This window comes from Agrilus planipennis, unplaced genomic scaffold (genome assembly GCF_000699045.2).
Source record: "Agrilus planipennis isolate EAB-ADULT unplaced genomic scaffold, Apla_2.0 scaffold393, whole genome shotgun sequence".
NCBI classification, from domain to species: domain Eukaryota; kingdom Metazoa; phylum Arthropoda; class Insecta; order Coleoptera; family Buprestidae; genus Agrilus; species Agrilus planipennis.
This window is the reverse complement of record NW_020439057.1, coordinates 91,278-109,926: the sequence shown is the minus strand read 5'-3', so window position 1 is coordinate 109,926 and position 18,649 is coordinate 91,278. Positions and strand designations below refer to the sequence as shown.

The 18,649-nt window shown below is 30.5% G+C and overlaps 6 protein-coding genes across 18 annotated transcripts; 5 read left to right on the top strand and 1 right to left on the bottom strand.

Moving 5' to 3' along the window:
• Positions 1–7: 7 nt before the first annotated feature.
• LOC108743165 (integrator complex subunit 8) lies at positions 8–13,415 on the bottom strand. 5 transcript variants are annotated; one of them, XM_025977067.1, is made up of 14 exons: positions 12,079–12,170; positions 11,326–11,736; positions 11,060–11,266; positions 10,305–10,527; positions 9,671–10,109; positions 9,386–9,613; positions 9,082–9,328; positions 8,826–9,008; positions 8,551–8,769; positions 8,184–8,426; positions 7,798–8,050; positions 7,616–7,734; positions 6,872–7,326; positions 8–89 (listed from the first exon to the last, which is right to left on the bottom strand). In XM_025977067.1, the coding sequence occupies exons 2-13, from the start codon at positions 11,441–11,443 to the stop codon at positions 6,875–6,877; spliced, it is 2,931 nt and encodes a 976-aa protein (XP_025832852.1). In that variant the 5' UTR covers positions 11,444–11,736; positions 12,079–12,170; the 3' UTR covers positions 8–89; positions 6,872–6,874. The 5 variants fall into 5 exon arrangements, with proteins under 5 accessions (XP_025832852.1, XP_025832849.1, XP_025832850.1 ...); XM_025977064.1 differs by lacking the exons at positions 8–89; positions 12,079–12,170 and adding an exon at positions 12,678–13,415 and having other exon boundaries at positions 6,791–7,326; XM_025977065.1 differs by lacking the exon at positions 8–89 and having other exon boundaries at positions 6,791–7,326; positions 12,104–12,196.
• On the top strand, positions 475–1,499 carry LOC108743192 (dynactin subunit 6). Its single transcript, XM_018478670.2, has 4 exons — positions 475–601; positions 748–918; positions 980–1,250; positions 1,302–1,499. Exons 1-4 carry the CDS (start codon positions 591–593, stop codon positions 1,392–1,394), a joined length of 546 nt encoding a protein of 181 aa, XP_018334172.1. The 5' UTR covers positions 475–590; the 3' UTR covers positions 1,395–1,499.
• On the top strand, positions 1,538–6,797 carry LOC108743186 (ionotropic receptor 75a-like). 8 transcript variants are annotated; one of them, XM_018478659.1, is made up of 9 exons: positions 1,538–1,620; positions 1,786–1,848; positions 4,073–4,136; positions 4,185–4,499; positions 4,946–5,301; positions 5,369–5,592; positions 5,658–5,869; positions 5,923–6,182; positions 6,238–6,797. In XM_018478659.1, the coding sequence occupies exons 3-9, from the start codon at positions 4,083–4,085 to the stop codon at positions 6,548–6,550; spliced, it is 1,734 nt and encodes a 577-aa protein (XP_018334161.1). In that variant the 5' UTR covers positions 1,538–1,620; positions 1,786–1,848; positions 4,073–4,082; the 3' UTR covers positions 6,551–6,797. The 8 variants fall into 8 exon arrangements, with proteins under 8 accessions (XP_018334161.1, XP_018334166.1, XP_018334162.1 ...); XM_018478657.1 differs by lacking the exons at positions 1,538–1,620; positions 1,786–1,848 and adding an exon at positions 3,434–3,900 and having other exon boundaries at positions 3,958–4,136; XM_018478658.1 differs by lacking the exons at positions 1,538–1,620; positions 1,786–1,848 and having other exon boundaries at positions 3,436–4,136; positions 4,946–5,070; positions 5,131–5,301.
• On the top strand, positions 1,842–3,402 carry LOC108743188 (lanC-like protein 3 homolog). The gene is made up of 2 exons (XM_018478667.1): positions 1,842–2,728; positions 2,780–3,402. Exons 1-2 carry the CDS (start codon positions 2,002–2,004, stop codon positions 3,298–3,300), a joined length of 1,248 nt encoding a protein of 415 aa, XP_018334169.1. The 5' UTR covers positions 1,842–2,001; the 3' UTR covers positions 3,301–3,402.
• LOC108743187 (TLD domain-containing protein 1) lies at positions 12,284–18,577 on the top strand. Of its 2 annotated transcripts, none has more exons than XM_018478665.2 (6): positions 12,284–12,376; positions 12,431–12,565; positions 13,849–14,079; positions 16,861–17,353; positions 17,409–17,635; positions 17,693–18,577. In XM_018478665.2, exons 2-6 carry the CDS (start codon positions 12,434–12,436, stop codon positions 17,981–17,983), a joined length of 1,374 nt encoding a protein of 457 aa, XP_018334167.1. In that variant the 5' UTR covers positions 12,284–12,376; positions 12,431–12,433; the 3' UTR covers positions 17,984–18,577. The 2 variants fall into 2 exon arrangements, with proteins under 2 accessions (XP_018334167.1, XP_018334168.1); XM_018478666.2 differs by lacking the exon at positions 12,284–12,376 and adding an exon at positions 13,422–13,786 and having other exon boundaries at positions 12,477–12,565.
• On the top strand, positions 14,677–15,684 carry LOC112905169 (dynactin subunit 6-like). Its single transcript, XM_025977069.1, has 4 exons — positions 14,677–14,710; positions 14,857–15,027; positions 15,089–15,359; positions 15,411–15,684. Exons 1-4 carry the CDS (start codon positions 14,700–14,702, stop codon positions 15,501–15,503), a joined length of 546 nt encoding a protein of 181 aa, XP_025832854.1. The 5' UTR covers positions 14,677–14,699; the 3' UTR covers positions 15,504–15,684.
• Positions 18,578–18,649: the final 72 nt, after the last annotated feature.

Sequence of the window (18,649 nt, the reverse complement as noted above, 5' to 3'; positions counted from 1 at the left end):
CAATACCGACGCCATTTGTAATGTTTTAGTTTAGTTGCGTTCAGCTGCATTGAACCTACTTCACATTATATTTGAATGATCTTCAGCAACTGCAATATTAAAAGAACCATAAAATTTGAACGTAATGTAACATTGTAAGTTAGTAATAAAATAATTAGAGCCGATCAGGGGCAAAAAAAAATTATTATAACAAAACCAACACCGACGTTTCATCTTTAATTTGAAAAATCCTCATAATAAATCTTTTTACCTCTGATCGACTCTGTTTAATTTATAATACTGATAAAGGGAAAGAAATGGAACACATTAAAAAGTTAATGAATTTTAGAAACTAATTGGGTTCAAAAGAACTAATAACAAAAACGACAAATGCGTCAAACAGTAGAAAGTGAAACCTTTTGTATATCTATTATCTATGGTGAAACCAATAGAAACATAGGAAATACGAATCGAACATGAGTCAATTACCCTTTGTAGATCTATTATCTATGGGATTTGTCAAATAAAATATCCCTTATAAAAAGTTTTCAACCGTTATGTGTGAATAATTTGTATTAATCAAATGAAATTTTAATATTTAATATATTAATATGTCTAAAGGGTAAAATTTAATTTTTTTCAACTTTTGCTATGTTTTTTAACCTTAAAGTTGTAACTAAATTGGAAATATTTAGCTTACGATTAGTTTTTCTGTAACATATACGAAGATTGTTTTGTTTCCGATTAAGGACGTTTGTTGAATTTTAGAATTAAAATAGTTTCTGGAGCAATAGTATGTGAAGAGTGTAAGTTACGTGGAGACGTAACTATAGGGGGTGGTACAATAATTCATCCAAGTGCTTCTATTATTGCAGAAGCAGGACCAATAATTATTGGAGAAAATTGCCTCATTGAAGAGCAGACCAAAATAATTAACAAGTAATAATAATGGTAAAAGTAAAAACATTCGAAATAGCCAGTTAACATAAGATAATTTTAGAGCTCCAGTGGGTCAAATTGATAATGAAAACGTTCAAGAATTAATTATAGGATCAAACAATGTTTTTGAAGTGGATTGTGCTATAGAAGCCATAAAAATTGGAGATAACAATGTTTTTGAATCTAAGAGTTTTGTAGGTAATAAAGTGACTATTACAAATGGATGTATTATTGGAGCTGGATGTCGTTTGACTGAAGAGCAAACACTAAAAGAAAATACAATAATTTATGGAGAAAACTGTAACATGAGAGAAGGATTAGACAGGCCTTTGGTAAGTATAAAATAATTTTTAAACTTTTGGTTAAAAAATTCTATATTTTAGCCACAAACACTCCAAATGGATACTTTGATTAGAATGTTACCAAATTATCACCATTTGAAAAAACCTAATTTGGTGAATAACAAGAAAAATTAACTATATTGAACCAAATTAGCTTTAATTTTGGCAATTTTTATAGTACCATAAGAAAACATTTATTATTGAACACTAAGTAATGAATATAGGGCTTTTAAGATGTTAGCATTGTATATTTAATTATCAATATCTATTTATGAATTTGTAATTGATTTTTTTTTATAAAGCATTTTCCAGAATATTTATTAAAGAACTTCAGTCAAAAATTAGATTTCAAAGATAAAATGTAAGCATTACCCTGGAATTAAATACAAGCAAGCTTGTTCAAGGCAATTTTAAACAATGAACGATGAAACAATTAACTAACTAAAACACAAATAATTCATTAAATAGTTATGAAGTATTAAAAAGTCTTCCTTTTTGTGACAAATGAATTTTTTTTCGGTACAAGAATCTCCTGGAAATTTCGGCAAAAAAAAGAACAAAAAAATTCATGTGGCAACGCTGGATGAAGGTATGTATCGTTTGATTTCATGTAACCTCAAAACAATTTTTGTAAACAAAACAATGTCAAAAATCACGGAAAAGCTTAATAGATTCTTATTTGTGAGCAAATATTCAATTGTTTATTGAAAATGACAACATTGAAAAGAAGGGAACATTTTGAATGAGACGATTTACATCGTTTGCACGGAATCTATTTGTTAAAAAATCGGAAGAAGTCGCAGAAATGTCCCCGAAGCGGTATTTTATCAACCCCTTAATAGAAACTGTAACGGTTAATGAAGAAGTGGTCATAACTGAGCACAAGCTCAAGGAAACCGTTCAAAATGTTATCGGTAATATCTCTAATAATTTTAAACCAACTGAAAGAAATGCGGAAGATGGTGTTTATCTAGGAACTGCAGGTGTTTCTTATATGTTTTATCATATAAGTAAAATACCCACTTTTATCGACCAAAAAGACGTACTTTTAAAATCTGGCTTAGAATATCTGAAACCCGCTTTAAAAGTTGCTCTAAAATGTGCACCACGCACTAAAGATGTACCTGCTTTCATATTGGGCAACAGCGGTATATATGCCGTTGCTTCAGTATTATTTAATGCACTTGGCAATGAGAAAGAATGTCTACGTTATAAAGAACTATTTAACAAAGCAGGAAATATTGTGAAAGAAAAAAGGTTTTTAGAATGTGGTTCAGACGAATTATTTGTGGGACGCGCTGGTTACATATGCGGGGCAATCTGGCTCTCAAAAGCATTAAACACTTCAGTACCACAACAAGATTTACATGAAATTTGCAGTGTAATGGTCGCTTCTGGACGCGAATATTCTCAAAGGCACAAATCTCCTTCACCCTTAATGTATGCCTATTACAATGTGGAATATTTAGGTGCTGCTCACGGTCTTTGTAGTATTTTGCAAATGCTTATGTCTGTGCCAGGTTTTCTAGATGCAAACCCTAAAGATGCTCTTGCTATAAAACAATCTATAGACTTTTTACTGAGCCTACAAGATTCCGAAGGCAATTTTCCTGCTGCTATGGATGAAGTGCATCTGTCCAAAAATGAATTGTTACACTGGTGTCACGGGGCGCCAGGAATAATTTATCTTATGGCCAAAGCTTACCTCACATGGAATGATGTCAAATATTTAAACTCTTGTATTAAAATGGCAGATATTGTTTGGAAGAAAGGTTTATTGAAAAAGGGTCCGGGTATTTGCCATGGAGTGGCAGGAAACGGTTACGTATTTTTGTTAATGTACCGTTTGACTAATGAACATAAATATCTTCATAAAGCTCTCAGTTTTGTTAACTTTTTGGAAAATGATAAATTTAAACGGGAAGCAAGAATCCCTGATCACCCATACAGTCTTTATGAAGGCATCGCAGGAACTGCCTGTTTTGTAGCTGACTGCACCAACCCCATAGCTGCTGCGTTTCCCTTTTCCGACATTTTTTAATTTTACAAATATCCTCTATTCTATCTTTCTTAAACTTTTTACAAAATGTTTTAATTCAGCTGTAATTTATTAAATCAATTACAATAAACTGTTTTAAATCAATTTTTTTTTTTGAAAAAAAAAATTTATTAAAAAATAAGGACAAAATTCCAACTTATTTAAAGCAACGTCGAAAGGTAATTAAAACTTGCGTGATAAAACATATCTGTTCAGTTACTACATCTATGCACATGCAAAAAAGAATGAAATATAATGTTCATTTAATAATAAGAACGAGAAGATTATTGAAATTATCCTGTCTTACAAGAAGGAAAAATTGAAATAAATTGATGTTTAAATTAATAATCATTAATCACCGAATGGGTATTGTTACATATGTAGGTCAGCTTGAAAGTAAATTTCAACTGTCTACTTTCATATTAGACAAAGAATACCAAAAAAAGTGAAATATGGTACTTTTAAAAATACGACTTCGAGCGTTTATAATGGTTTTGTTAGTAAAAAGTTTAACTTGCGAATTTGATGAACAAATTATCTTGAACTTCATTGAAAGAAAAGAAATAACGCAAGTGGCATTTTTTACTTGTGATACTGAAAAGGGTGACTTAACTATTCTAAAGAATTTCTTGAACAACGTGATAATCTTTTTCATTTTAGATAACGTTAATTTGATTAGAAAATTTGTTTATGAAAAGTCGGTAACATTGCAAACAGCAATTTTTAATTTGGAAAATCTTAATAATGTAACAGTAAATTCCATTTTATTCTTTAGAGAACGACAAATGGCTATGATATTTGAAAGTGACTGCAAAAATGTTAAAGACATCTTACAGGAAGTAAGGCTTAAACGAAATACGCCAGGAGAATAATGTTTTCGTTTTCAGTTTGGCGATAAAAGATTTTTTTATGAAACATTCCGATGGTTAATTTTTTCTAAACACCTTAATTCTATTATACTGACATTGCAAAATGTAAACATTAATATAAACACAGACATAGAAATTGTAGTAAAAAACGTATCATTAATTACTTGGACAGTTTTTGAATGTTACAATCCAGCGTTTCGTCACAATGGTATTCTACGTCTTCAAAAAATTGGCCACTGGCATAACAAAACTTCTAACAAAATAAAGTATAAGTACGGAAAATTTCATAGAAGACGAAATATGTCGGAAGTAAAATTTAAAACAGCGCTAGTGGTATGTATATTTTTTTAGAGTTCCGTATCAAATAAGGCGAAAAGAAGAACAGTTTTAGAAAAAAAGTTAAAAGTATTTTTTATGTTAACTGAAAATAGGTTCAGAATAGAAAATCAAAATTTAAATGTAATACCAAATTCGAATGGGATTTCATATAAAGAGCTCTAATTCATAATTCTAAAGAATACTAAATACATCGTTGTCTCAAATTTATATTTGATGATTGCGGTTTAAAATAATATTGCACCTTCTATTTACGATTATGATTTTGAAATCACCATCTGCGTACTTTTAACAGCAATTCGAAAATAGTATTGGCGTAGGTCGCAGGTACATGTGCTAATTATCAAATGTAAGATTTTGGCATTCTACGTTTATTAAAAAAGAGTGCGGGACGACTGGTCACGCCTAAAACGTGTTTCCAAATTATATATTACAATTTACAGATCACATTAAATGGTACCGTTGATGTTGATAAATATGCACTTGATGAAACCAGTCGTCAAAACAATACTCACAGTAGATACCACAGTGTCGCAATGAGAATCTGCAGGGATTACTATAATTTTTCGTATGATGTTTGGAATATTACCCTTTTAGCAATAATTCACTCCAATTTATCTACTTTTAGAATCGAATTGATGGGCACAAACTCATGGGGTTACGAAAAGTCTAATGGCACATTTGATGGATTAGTAGAAATATTGCGTACGAATAAAGCGGATTTTGGTTCCGCTCCTTTGTTCATTTTTAGAGCTAGAGTACACATTCTTAGTTTAGGTTACGGAACATGGACATTTGAGTACATAAAAATATATATTATAGCCGTTCATAAAAAAAAATGTTACTTTTTTTCTTTCTATTTTCAGTACCAAATTTATATTTCGCCATCCAAAAAACACAGCCTCATCAAAAGAAATATACCTCAGACCGTTCACAAGTAGCGTCTGGTTTAGTTTAATATTTTTACTTGTCCTTTTCGTTTTTATTTTCCGATGCGCTGTACCGTATGAAACTAACACAGATATGTTTAAAAATCACAATACTTTCAGTTGCATAATTCTGAATATAATTGGAATTTTATGCCAACAAGGTAAATAAATAACTAAAAAAAAATTAAAAATGAGATTATGTACGTTGTTTTCTATTCTTTTTTAGGTTCTTTGTATTCCTCACGCCTCTGTAGTATCAGAATAAGTATATTTGTAGCGTTGCTCTTTTCGTTTCTAGTCTACCAGTTTTATTCAGGCATTATTGTATCTTATTTGTTAATGGACCCTCCGAGAACCATAACAAAAGTGGCAGACTTAGTTAAAAGCACTTTTGCGGCTGGATGCGAAGACACACTTTTTGAAAGGAATCTTTTAAAGGTAACTAGAATTAAACTACTAAGGGAATTCTACTTTTCCATAAATGACTGCAGCTGTCTACGGATCCACTGGTACGCGAATTAAGAGATACGAAAATAAGGGACAATTTTTATACTGCACAAATGGGATTTGAGAAAGTCCGTAAAGAAAAATTTGCTTTCCACACCATGAGCAGCGCTGCTAACAGGATTATTAGGGCTACGTTTAGTCCTAAGGAAATTTGCGACTTGCAGGAAATACGAATGTACACTGTTCAACCGCTATATTCGGCCTATCCGAAGAGATCACCTTTTAGAAAACTACTAAACTACTGGTAAAAACGTAGTAGTAAAGATATAGTCAATGTATTTCATTGCATTCGGTTTTAGTCTAGTGCATCAGGCTGAAGTGGGAATCTTGGACAAACTGAAGAGGTTTTGGAATTCTCCGAAACCTCAATGCGTTAAAACGTTAAGCGATACAGAAATTGAAGTAGGGATTGAAGAATTTTATTGGGCTCTGATGGTTTTGTTAGTAGGAACTATAAGCAGTATTGCTATATTTTGTAGTGAATTTCTTATCATCAGGAAAGGATTTAAAGAAGCGTCTTTAAATAAGAAGGAGAGAAAGCCAAAAATAAACAGAAAAAATAAAAAACATTGCAATGTAAAACGTAAAACTATCAGTTGCAATTTACCATAAATATTCACAAAACATGTCTATCTTGCATTTAATAGAGAAATTAATATAGTAGATGTATAGAAATAATTATGCCCGTTAACTTAATTTACATTAAAGTGTAAATTCAATATACCATGTATAGCACCTAAACTTTTTATTCTGAAAGAATTTAGGTTGCGTTGGCTTACAAGTAAAAAGTATTATTTTATTAAATTAATGGAAGAAAAAATTCGACCTCAAGAAAAATTTAATAAAAGACCATCTAATAATTTTGAAAAGGCCAAGTAATGGTACGATTTTAATTTCAAACTAGTATTTATTAAAAAGAAAAAATTGACTCACTCATTATTGCAAATACTGTTTGCACATGGCTCTCAAGAAGACGCTTTTTCTCAAGTTACTCGCCTCTCTCTTAATCTCTTCATTGTTGTTCGCGTTTAATTCGAGTAACCCCATTACCTGTATGGCTCTCTTTCGACGCTGGAACTCGCCCCTCTTGTGATGAACGTGCACCAGTAATTCTAGCATGCTCATATCCCAGAAACAAAGGTAGTATGCATCCGCAGCATCGTAACATACTTTCTGTTCGGCTAAATTTCGAAAAGCGAACATATAGTCGGGCTCGTCTAGAAACTGACAGAGGACTGATGCCTGCGTGTGACAGTTTAATGTACTGCACGTCTTTATCATCCTTTTGATAACGAGGTCGTCGTTTCGAATTGGAATGTTGAAATGATCACTGGCAATCACCAGTGACTTAAGGTAATAACTCAAAGCGGCTTCATGGTGACTATTTGCTAAAAAAAATGGGTTATAAAGTTTATTTGTAAGAATTTGACGTGATTATAGAAACATTTCTAAAATACTTAATACCCATTCCTTCTTTGGAAAACAATTATATATTTATCTTGTTTAAATGTTTACAGAGAACAAAGTTAACGAAAACGTTTTTTGTCAGTAATTTATCTATTAAAGTTCAGTATATAACGAATGGCGACGTACTGCCTTCATTTTAATGGTTTAAAATCTTCTCTTATTATTTAAAATAGCTACCTTCAGTTGTTCATAAAAATTATTTCAACTTACCATAGTTGATATCACCCATCAATCTCAGCCATGGCACATTCATGGGATAATAGTATAATGCTTGTGTCAAAACTTGAGATAAAACTTCGCAAACATTCTTTGTACTGTATGAATTAGCACTATAAAATGGATACATTTATTAGTTAGTATTGAAGTAATTTAACGTTAGTTGTTTTTTTTACTTGCTCACGACTGCTGGCCACAATGGTAAATAATCAGTGTGTAATTCTAAACTGGTCTCATCCCTCAAAATGTTGTATAATCGTGCCAGCAATGAAATAATTATTGTAAAAATGGTTGAGTCCCTGATATGTGGCAAAAAGGACATTAATGTCGCTTTACTATTACTCTGAGGTGAATCACGATGTATTACAGTGGCATTTCCCGAACTAGAACGTTTAGTTTGCAGTGGAGCAGAACTAAACGCTGGAAGAACTAGAAACAAAATATATTTAAAATTAAATATATGCCGGTTTTGATTATTCAACATACGCTATACTGTACCTAAAAATTTAAATTTAAAATATTCTTATTGTTTTGAAATTATATTGAAACAATAAATACCTACCTATTTCCCACAGGTCCTTGGCCACTTTTTTGAAGCCCTTATACTTTTCTAAGTCTTGGCATGCGGTCATTATGGCAGAAGCAATTTCTGAATAACTCCATCTTTTTTCAAATGAGGATAGAAAGTCCCATTTGGTCAAATTTAATAGGCAAACGGCACAATACTCAATTATTTCTGTCCTTGGAAGAATCGACTCGCTGGTTTGTAAACAAGCCTCACATGCCTGAGCAAGTTCATTTTTATCTAGTGAAAACAATTAAAAATATATAAGTTTTATTACTAGTATTAGGCCTCTTTGCAGCACATAACATTATTATCTTTTTAAAAACCTACATTTTAGGCAAAACTATAAAAATATACTACTTACCCATGTCAGGTGCAGGCCACTGATCCATCAATTGGTTTATTTTAACTAGAAGAATTTCCCATTCGATTAATCGTAATAATTTTGGAACTGCATTGCCAGTTTCTTTTTGAATTTCATTTGCCACTATATTTAAATATTCCACGGAAGTGCTCCAATCTTTGCTTAGCATCATCTCTCTGGCTTTTGCTAGCATGATAAAACTGTAGTCTTGCAAAAACCCTACGAAAATTTTAACTTATTTTAAAATTTTATTAAATATCCAAATTAGACTGTACCCTTTGGCATTGTAACAAGTACGCTCTGAAGAGGTATGGGCAATTCCCAACAAGGATTGATCTTCCATACGGGTTTATTTGAGTTTTTTGTACAATATTTAACTAACAATTCTTTTAAAACTGAAGGATCATAGGTCAACATTAACTGTTTCTCTAACACCTTTATATCCAAAGAAGGATTACCTAAATTTTAAAAAGATTCATAGTGCATATTTGAAATTATTAGAATATACATCTGTAATACTGAATTTCTTACGTTTAGTATATAGTTTTACAATCTCCAAATCCTTTCCATGTAAAGTGTGTGGAACATGTACTGCATCTACTACTTCTTGGTTCAGATTTTGCAATTCAATATTGCTGAAAAGGCTGCGTAAAGTACTATCAGACCTAATTTTATTAAATAGTTTGTTTTCTTTCTGATTCAAAATTAATTTTATCAAATATTGCTTTATTATTAATTTATCTTTGTCAATGCATGCGTTTATCGTTGGAGTTACAGCCTAAAAAAGAAAAAGAAAATTGAAACATTATTAGTCACTCAATAATTTAATTTCTACCTTAATAAACAAATCTATTGTATCAGAATTGAAGTTGTATCTGCAAGTTGTTTTTTTATCAAATAAGCATCTAACACAATTCAAAGCTTGTATTCTAGGTAAAAAATCTCGAGCAGCAGTGAATTTTCCACTTGAAAGTGCTCCTTGAACATCCAATTCTAAACTAATTCGGTGTACTAAAGAAATTTCTCTGGTGAGATTATCCTGCTGTAATATATTAAAAATTCCCTAAAAGACATACTTGATTATTAACATCTCTAGAATCACAATTGTATCGAAACTCACTGTATATTGGTTTGCTATGCAGTTGTAAAACTGCTGCATCAAGCATGGCTTCGTATCTTCAATTTGGGCGTTACAAGCCAACAGGTAGCCTTTTAGATTTTCTCTATCTATATTTGCAAAAACAAAGTCACTGCAATTTTTTAAACAGTGGGCAGTGTTAGTGAAATGCAAGGCAGCTGCTTCGTAATTGCCATTATGAAAATAATACACAGCAAGATTGTAATTAATTTGAGCAGAAATCTCATCCTTTGGAATCATTTTTGCTTTTTCCCAATCGTTTTTTACCTCTAGATCATTCTCAGTTAACATAATAAAACATTCAAAAACAGGCATTTTGGGCGTTTTTGTCCAATTTAATACTTCCTTCAGGAATTTAATGCTTTTCTGAACGTTTTCTGGAGAATATACCACATCTTCTTCAGGTACTGTTATGTCCATACTGAAAATGATTTAACTACTATCAAGTAAAGACAATACCGAATTTGAAGATGTATTCACATATCAATTATGAGAAAGGAAGAAAGAAACAAAAAGGAAAAAAGAGACAAAAGAATAATGCACAAAGTAAAAAATTATTGGAATAAGGCAACTTGGTTATTACAATATTTAACAATATCATTCTAGTACCACATACCAGTAGCCTTTAAAAGCTGTATTATTTGTTGAATTATTTACAGAAATACTTAATACCCAGCTGTGGTAAAGAATTATAGCAAATAAATAACACGGAAATGCAGATTCAACATTGGCATCTGGAACATTAGGAATATCAACAAGTTCTTTTTTGTCACTAGTAAAATATAAAAGATTTTGCATGAGATCCATTTGAACTCTGAATGGCAATGCTATGATTTGATCTGTAACAAAACCAGACATATATTTTATTTTTATTTTATCAAACCCAATTGTATTAGTTTACAACATATTTAAATGCCTGCACAAAAAATATAGGAATGTTTTTCTTATAAGCACATTAATTACTGTCTCTTAGTTATAGTAATAACATTTAAGTTGCTACTTTTAAACATTAACCACTGAAATGGTGTTGAGGAAAATAGTATACTTAACATAATATTAATAAATTTACTTTTTAATATTTATAATGAATTTTTAAATTATGATTTTCAATTTCAATCTTATATCTAAATATGCCAAGTGNTCAATAAATTTATTTTGATAATATAAAATTATTTTGGTGTAGTGAAAATTTTTCTAGAGGATCTTCTAAATACAATTATATAATGAAAATATAGGTATTACTTTTTTAGTTTCTACTAAATTATTTAAAATTTTAGAAACTAGTACTAAATCAACATTTTGTTTATCTTGGAATAATGTGCCTAACTTAGGATTAGTTTTGTTTATGATCTCTGTTTTCAAATTTCTTACCTAAATTCCATCCACCAAAAGCAGCAACTTTTAAACATAAGATTTTAAGAGCAATATTCTTAGAAGACTGTTTTGGATAGCAAAAATCACTATTAATATCTGGAGTTTTAACTTCTCCATTTTCTTCAATCTTCTTAGTATCAAGTTTATTGGCAGAGCCAAATATTACGGAATAAAATTTAATGGTAAGATCAACAGGAGCTGGATCTGCAACAACAAATTGTGTATTATGTCTACATATAATATTCTATTATTATTATACAAACCAGGATTACTCTTCTTTAAGTGGTTTAAAAGCAAATCTTCACTTAGGAGAAACTCAAACCAGAGAATTGTTTCAGGTGAAATAGGTACAGTGCCAGGCCTCAACAATTCTACGTCCATTATATATTCACTATTCTAACTTCAGACTAAAACCATTTTTAATTCGTGTTTTAATAGGATATCTTTTATATTCCTTCAATTCTTAACAATCTAAATAAATAAAACTGTTATGCTAATACATTTACAAACTTGTTAAGCATCGATATTGTTAAGCATGTTAGGTTATGTTCATCTTTAGATTGTTTTTTAGATTTTTGGTACAGAGAGCAAAGGAGAACAATTGTTGTTCAAAAAAGTATCCCAGAAATCCGAAATTTGAAGGCAATTTACTGACGCCAGGGCTATCTTAAATTCTACAAAAAAAAATTATTCAAATTAATGTTAATTAATAATGTACTGGCTTTAAAATAGGAAACTTGCCAAAATCTTTCAAGAACATGTATTTTTAAGTCACAATATTTTATTGTAGTAAAAAAGCCAATTATAGGCCAACGATCATTTTCACCACTGTGGTTTATTAATAAATTAATTTTAATTAACGATATTCTACTAATATAATAGTTACCTACTTACTTCTGATAGGTACAAAATATATTTTTCATTATTATTTAGTAATAGTTAAGTTATTTATTATTGTTGGTATAAATTTAATTTTAATAAGTTTCAGTTAGGTATAATGTATAATTTTATGGTACCTCTTTCAAAAATATACAATAGTACCTATTTCACAAGGGGGGATGTGAAACTACAGGTTGCTACAGGTGTTCAATTTGAGATTTCGACCAATTAGTCAGTTCTACATTTTGGCAGGAGTTTAGTAGTTCGTAAATTGTTGCGGTGCGTGTGTTATCTACCTAAGATCAAATAGTTTCAACACTGTCTCCTCCACTCAATCGTTTTATTTTCATTACTTTTATAATAAATTTTGAATTCGTTTACATATTACAAGGACGCTTGTGAGTATTGTCATTATATTTCGATCGCATTTGAGAGGTATGTAAATAAGATATTTTTTTTTTAAAGTTTTTATAAGCATTATTATTTTAGGGAATGGGTGTTAACAATAGTAAAAAATCAAAATCGGAGCTCTCTTCCTTATCAGCAGACGAAAAAGCTATCGTTTTGAAAACTTTTAAATTAGCTAGTAAAAATTCCGAAAGATTAAAACAGGACGATCTCAAGGTACCTATTGTTTTGTTGAAAAATGTTTGTATTGGTTAAATTCTGTTTGTTTGCTTTAAAAATACACACAGTTCTGACGTGTTTAACATAAAATATATGTGCATGTTCATACCTTAATTTCAGGCATTTTTCGTAAATATTTTATATATGTAAACCACATTAGAAAAGTCACTATCATCATGGTTTACAAAACTGAAGAATATAATCTGTTCAATTTTTAACTTTTGTGTGAAAATATTCGCCTTAAAATTTCATAACCTCGACCAAATATGATCTTGGCATAAAAAAAGATATAAATATTAAAACCCTATTGACACCGCCAAATACTACAACATTTTTATTAGACAAGTATAAGTAAATACCTAAATACCTATCTATTCTATCACTGATAAAAAAGGAAATAAATATAATTGTGTCAAAATACACAGGGTGTTTTAAAATATTAGCCATAGCCAGCTATGTTTATTAATTTACAATGCCGGGAATATTTAAATATTGCGCGCCTTTTAAAAATTATACTTTTTATCGGACCATTAAATTTTACCTTTGATTAATAAAAGTGCCATTTTTAATAAATTTTTAATGGCACTACAGATGTTTTATTCAGTTTTTATCAACAGAACCTTGTCAGAAAAATGTAGGTGCTTGTTGTTATCTTTTTAGCTTTCGGTGTAATTCAACAGATGTACCTTGTGTAATATTATCGTGTAAATATTTATAACATTTTATCTATTAATACTTTAAAGGTAATTGCAAATTGTAGGCAAATAATGTAATGAAGTTTTTCATGACGGGGGAGAAACACGTTTAGATTATCTTGTTTTTCGCCAACTTTAATATCTTTTTCGCATTATAGGGATTTTGGAACTTCATAAATGAAATAATGAAATTTTTCATGACAGAGAAGCCCATATATACTTCAACGATATTTTTATCATTTTATTTAATTACCGGTTCCCTATTTTATTAATGGAATTTAAGATTCAGGAATAAACAATATTATATAGGTATTAAATAATATAGGTATATCAATGTATTATTCAAACCCCTGGGTCTAGAGATTTCAAATTTTGTACACACGCCCCTTATACAACACGTACACGCAAGCTTTAAAAAAGGGCCTTTTTATCTATTCAACTCAAAATTTGATGTATCGATCAAGGCACAGCCCAAACTGAGATACGAAGCTTGAAATTTTGCCACCTTTAAATGTGTCAAAAGGTTTGCGAATTTCACACGAGCGAAGTCCTGGTTAAATAATTTTTTATCCTTTCTTATTACAGGACTTTTGGGGGTCACGAATAGATGAAAGACTGTTTCATTACATATCCAATTATTTATTTAATGGAGGTAATGGATCTCACCATAGCGACGAGGTACAAATTGAAACTTTCAAGAATTTGTTTATTTGTTCAGTGAGAGGTACAGTGGACGAAAAACTAGATTTTATAAAGAAATCGATTGGAAATAAGAAATTTGTAGATGGTGAATTACCATATAACGAACTTAAAGAGGTAAAAAGCAAAGGATTTAGTTGTAATCATTTCTAAAACTGTTCGTATTATTTTTCTTTCTTTTTTTTTTTTAAATCAACAATATAGCTAAGATATACATACGTATACGCGTGTGTTTAACGTTGTTTGGTTTCTCTCGGAAATAAATCACGTTTACGAGGGGCTTTCGTTCTTACGATTAGTTTTTGCGTTTTATGACTGCAGTTTAATTTATTATCGAGATGCAGAAATAGAATGTGGTAAGATATGTCTTCCGAAGTATAAAATAGCCATAAAATCATGCAACGGTCATGACTGGAACGGACACGTTTCATTAAATGCCAGTCCAACATGTTCGTCTTATTACGAATAAACTGTGAACATACTGAACACTTTATAGTTTATTTACAAACAAGTAGCCGAATATTTAAAAAACCTAGTTAATAGAATCGTACATAGAAAAATGCTAAAGTCGCAAAGCTTAATGTACAACATCGAAAAATTAGAACTACATCACGCTTTGTGATTTAAATGTATAATTCTACTGTCCTATAGTTTAGAAAAAAGTATTTTCTGTTTCTTATTTTTTTCTGAAAAGTAATCAATTGAAGTCAGCATATTTTAATATTTAATATATTAATATGTCTAAAGGGTAAAATTTAATTTTTTTCAACTTTTGCTATGTTTTTTAACCTTAAAGTTGTAACTAAATTGGAAATATTTAGCTTACGATTAGTTTTTCTGTAACATATACGAAGATTGTTTTGTTTCCGATTAAGGACGTTTGTTGAATTTTAGAATTAAAATAGTTTCTGGAGCAATAGTATGTGAAGAGTGTAAGTTACGTGGAGACGTAACTATAGGGGGTGGTACAATAATTCATCCAAGTGCTTCTATTATTGCAGAAGCAGGACCAATAATTATTGGAGAAAATTGCCTCATTGAAGAGCAGACCAAAATAATTAACAAGTAATAATAATGGTAAAAGTAAAAACATTCGAAATAGCCAGTTAACATAAGATAATTTTAGAGCTCCAGTGGGTCAAATTGATAATGAAAACGTTCAAGAATTAATTATAGGATCAAACAATGTTTTTGAAGTGGATTGTGCTATAGAAGCCATAAAAATTGGAGATAACAATGTTTTTGAATCTAAGAGTTTTGTAGGTAATAAAGTGACTATTACAAATGGATGTATTATTGGAGCTGGATGTCGTTTGACTGAAGAGCAAACACTAAAAGAAAATACAATAATTTATGGAGAAAACTGTAACATGAGAGAAGGATTAGACAGGCCTTTGGTAAGTATAAAATAATTTTTAAACTTTTGGTTAAAAAATTCTATATTTTAGCCACAAACACTCCAAATGGATACTTTGATTAGAATGTTACCAAATTATCACCATTTGAAAAAACCTAATTTGGTGAATAACAAGAAAAATTAACTATATTGAACCAAATTAGCTTTAATTTTGGCAATTTTTATAGTACCATAAGAAAACATTTATTATTGAACACTAAGTAATGAATATAGGGCTTTTAAGATGTTAGCATTGTATATTTAATTATCAATATCTATTTATGAATTTGTAATTGATTTTTTTTTATAAAGCATTTTCCAGAATATTTATTAAAGAACTTCAGTCAAAAATTAGATTTCAAAGATAAAATGTAAGCATTACCCTGGAATTAAATACAAGCAAGCTTGTTCAAGGCAATTTTAAACAATGAACGATGAAACAATTAACTAACTAAAACACAAATAATTCATTAAATAGTTATGAAGTATTAAAAAGTCTTCCTTTTTGTGACAAATGAATTTTTTTTCGGTACAAGAATCTCCTGGAAATTTCGGCAAAAAAAGAACAAAAAAATTCATGTGGCAACGCTGGATGAAGGTATGTATCGTTTGATTTCATGTNAGTAATCGAAGCTGTAAATGGTTATTTTGAGGAGCTTGACGAATCAGTCTATAGAGATGGCATTAATAGACTGGAACACCGCTATGAGAAATGTATCAGCCTTGGAGGAGATTATGTTGAGAAATAAAAAAAAAAAATTTTTAAAAACCTTGTTTTTCTTGGTCAGGCCGGAAACTTATCAATCCACCCTCGTATTTCTAAAAGAGCAATCTCCATTAGTTTGTGAGGATTGATTATAATCAATATCCCATTGGTATTTTTTTTTTATCAGAAAGTATAACAGCTCAAATGTGCCAAGTTTTTATATATAAAATTTCTTATTCAAAATTTAAATATCTTTTCACTTTCTAAAAGTACATTTAAAATTACATAGTAAATTCTTGGAAAATTTAATCGCCTTACGGAGATACCGAAATAGAAATTTTTCAGATTTGTTTATTTTGTAACGTTTCTGAAGTACAACTAATGTAAACTTGGAGAACGATGTGTTTATATTACATTGCAACATTTTAACAATTCTTACAGTACCTGCTTAATTTTGCTTCTTACGTAAATGTGTGCGTTTCACCAAAATTGATGCTTTTCTAAAAAAAGGGACCTTTCTTTTGATGTTCACGAACATCGAGGTTAAACAGAAATCAATTTGCTAGGACCATACCTACATGCTTTTAATGATTAAAAAAAAAAAAACGGAAAGAACGAAAGTTTCCGCGCCTCTAGTTTAGCTTTCTGTTGAGACTCATATTCAAAAGTCAAGAAAATTGCTGAAAGTTATTTAAGTAATGATGATTTCTTGATATTCTAATTGTATTCGCTCAAATACGATTATGTTCTAGCAGCATGTACACAAATAAAATAATTATTTTCGTTTTTATTCTAGTTTGTAGACAGTATAGTGTCATCGTATGTTCAAGTACAAAATGCATCGAAGAATAGGGATTTGCAATCTTGGCATTTCAACGCAACAAATCCACAAAGTTTGGTGCGTTTTTCTGAGAGCATTCTAGAGCAATTCGACCAAAATTGTATAGGCGATAGAGCATTGGAGGGGTGGATTCAAACGGCTACATTGTTTGCACAACTGCAAAAGCTTCTGTTTTACAATTTATTTGGTGCAGGTGTGAGTAAAAGCCATGACGTTAAAGACCCTCACATGCACGGGGATAGTGACGAAAGTGTTTTGATTGGTTTGCATAAAAATTACGAACTATTGCCTCGTTTTACAGGCCCTGATTTGCCTGCACACTATAAGAGCTTGCTAGATATAAGCCAAATGATTTTTTTGAATGCGCACCTCCCCCAGGAAAACCAAAACGAATGGAGGCTGCTGTTTTCAACCGACATACACGGTGAATCGTTTTCTACACTTATAGGTAATTTAGAGGAGAAATATTTTTAATAGGAATACCTTGAGTTACATTCTTTCAGGAAAAATTATGAATCAGGGCGCCACAGTCATTATAGTTGAAGATAATCATGGCCACATTTTTGGTGGATTTACTCCTGTTAGTTGGGCAATGAAACCGAAATTTTATGGTGACAGTGGCACTTTCCTTTTTACTTTGGTTCCTAAAATGAAAGTTTATCATTCAACTGGCTATAATGATCATTATCAATACCTCTGTCTTAATCAACAAACTTTACCAAATGGATTGGTAAATATGTAGTTTTTTTTAGTTTATAATTTTTTATTTTATTTCTTCGTTTTTAAGGGAATGGGCGGTCAGTTTCATTATTGGGGCCTTTGGTTAGATCACGATTTTGGCCATGGTCAGTCCAGTGAAAGCTGCACGACCTTCAGTGAATACAGTCAATTATCCAACACTAAAAATTTTCGTATTAAGAACATTGATGTATGGGGTGTGGGGATGCCAGAAGAAGTTGAAACTACCGACGAAGCACCCGCTAAAAGTGTTCTCGATACCAATATCGAAACCAAAGCAGTTTTACAATTAGCTGGAAGGAAAATTCATAGTGAAGGAATACGTGAAGAAAGTAACTAGTAGGTCTGTTTGACTATAATGGTACAAAGCAATGGTACCAATGAGTCATGATAATCTATTGTAGTAGTTGACAGCTTTATGATCTCCGAATCTTCAAAAGTATTACAGTTTCTGTTCATGAATACTGATCAAATGTTGTTTGTCAGCTTGATTACAATCATTTTAACCGTCACGTTGCTGTACTTTTTACAAGTTGTTGATTTTACTATTGGGGGCACAACATTCCAAATTTTTTTTATTGCATTTTGGTTATTTCTTTTTCATTTGCCTCACTTAATAGTTTTTTGTGCTGTGCAGGGTAAACAAGATTCTAGTCATGTTATTTGTAAGATCTACAAAAAAGACCATATTGATTATAAAATAATCTCTACAAAATGAGTTTTCCAAGATTACTTATCGACTCTTACAATTAAATGATACTATTTAGTCCTGACAAAAGTATCTATTTAATAGTTAAAATTAATTAGTATAGGTCACGAAAATTGCTGTGCCTTTATGAAAACACATTAATCAATCGTTTTACGCTTTTTAAGAATTAAAATATGAAAACTGAGAATAAGATAAGTACAAAGACAATTAAGTTAAATAAAACTACAGACTATTCTAGTTATTTTCAGTTTTACATATCGTAATAAAGTATATATTTTATTAGTAATCAACAATTAT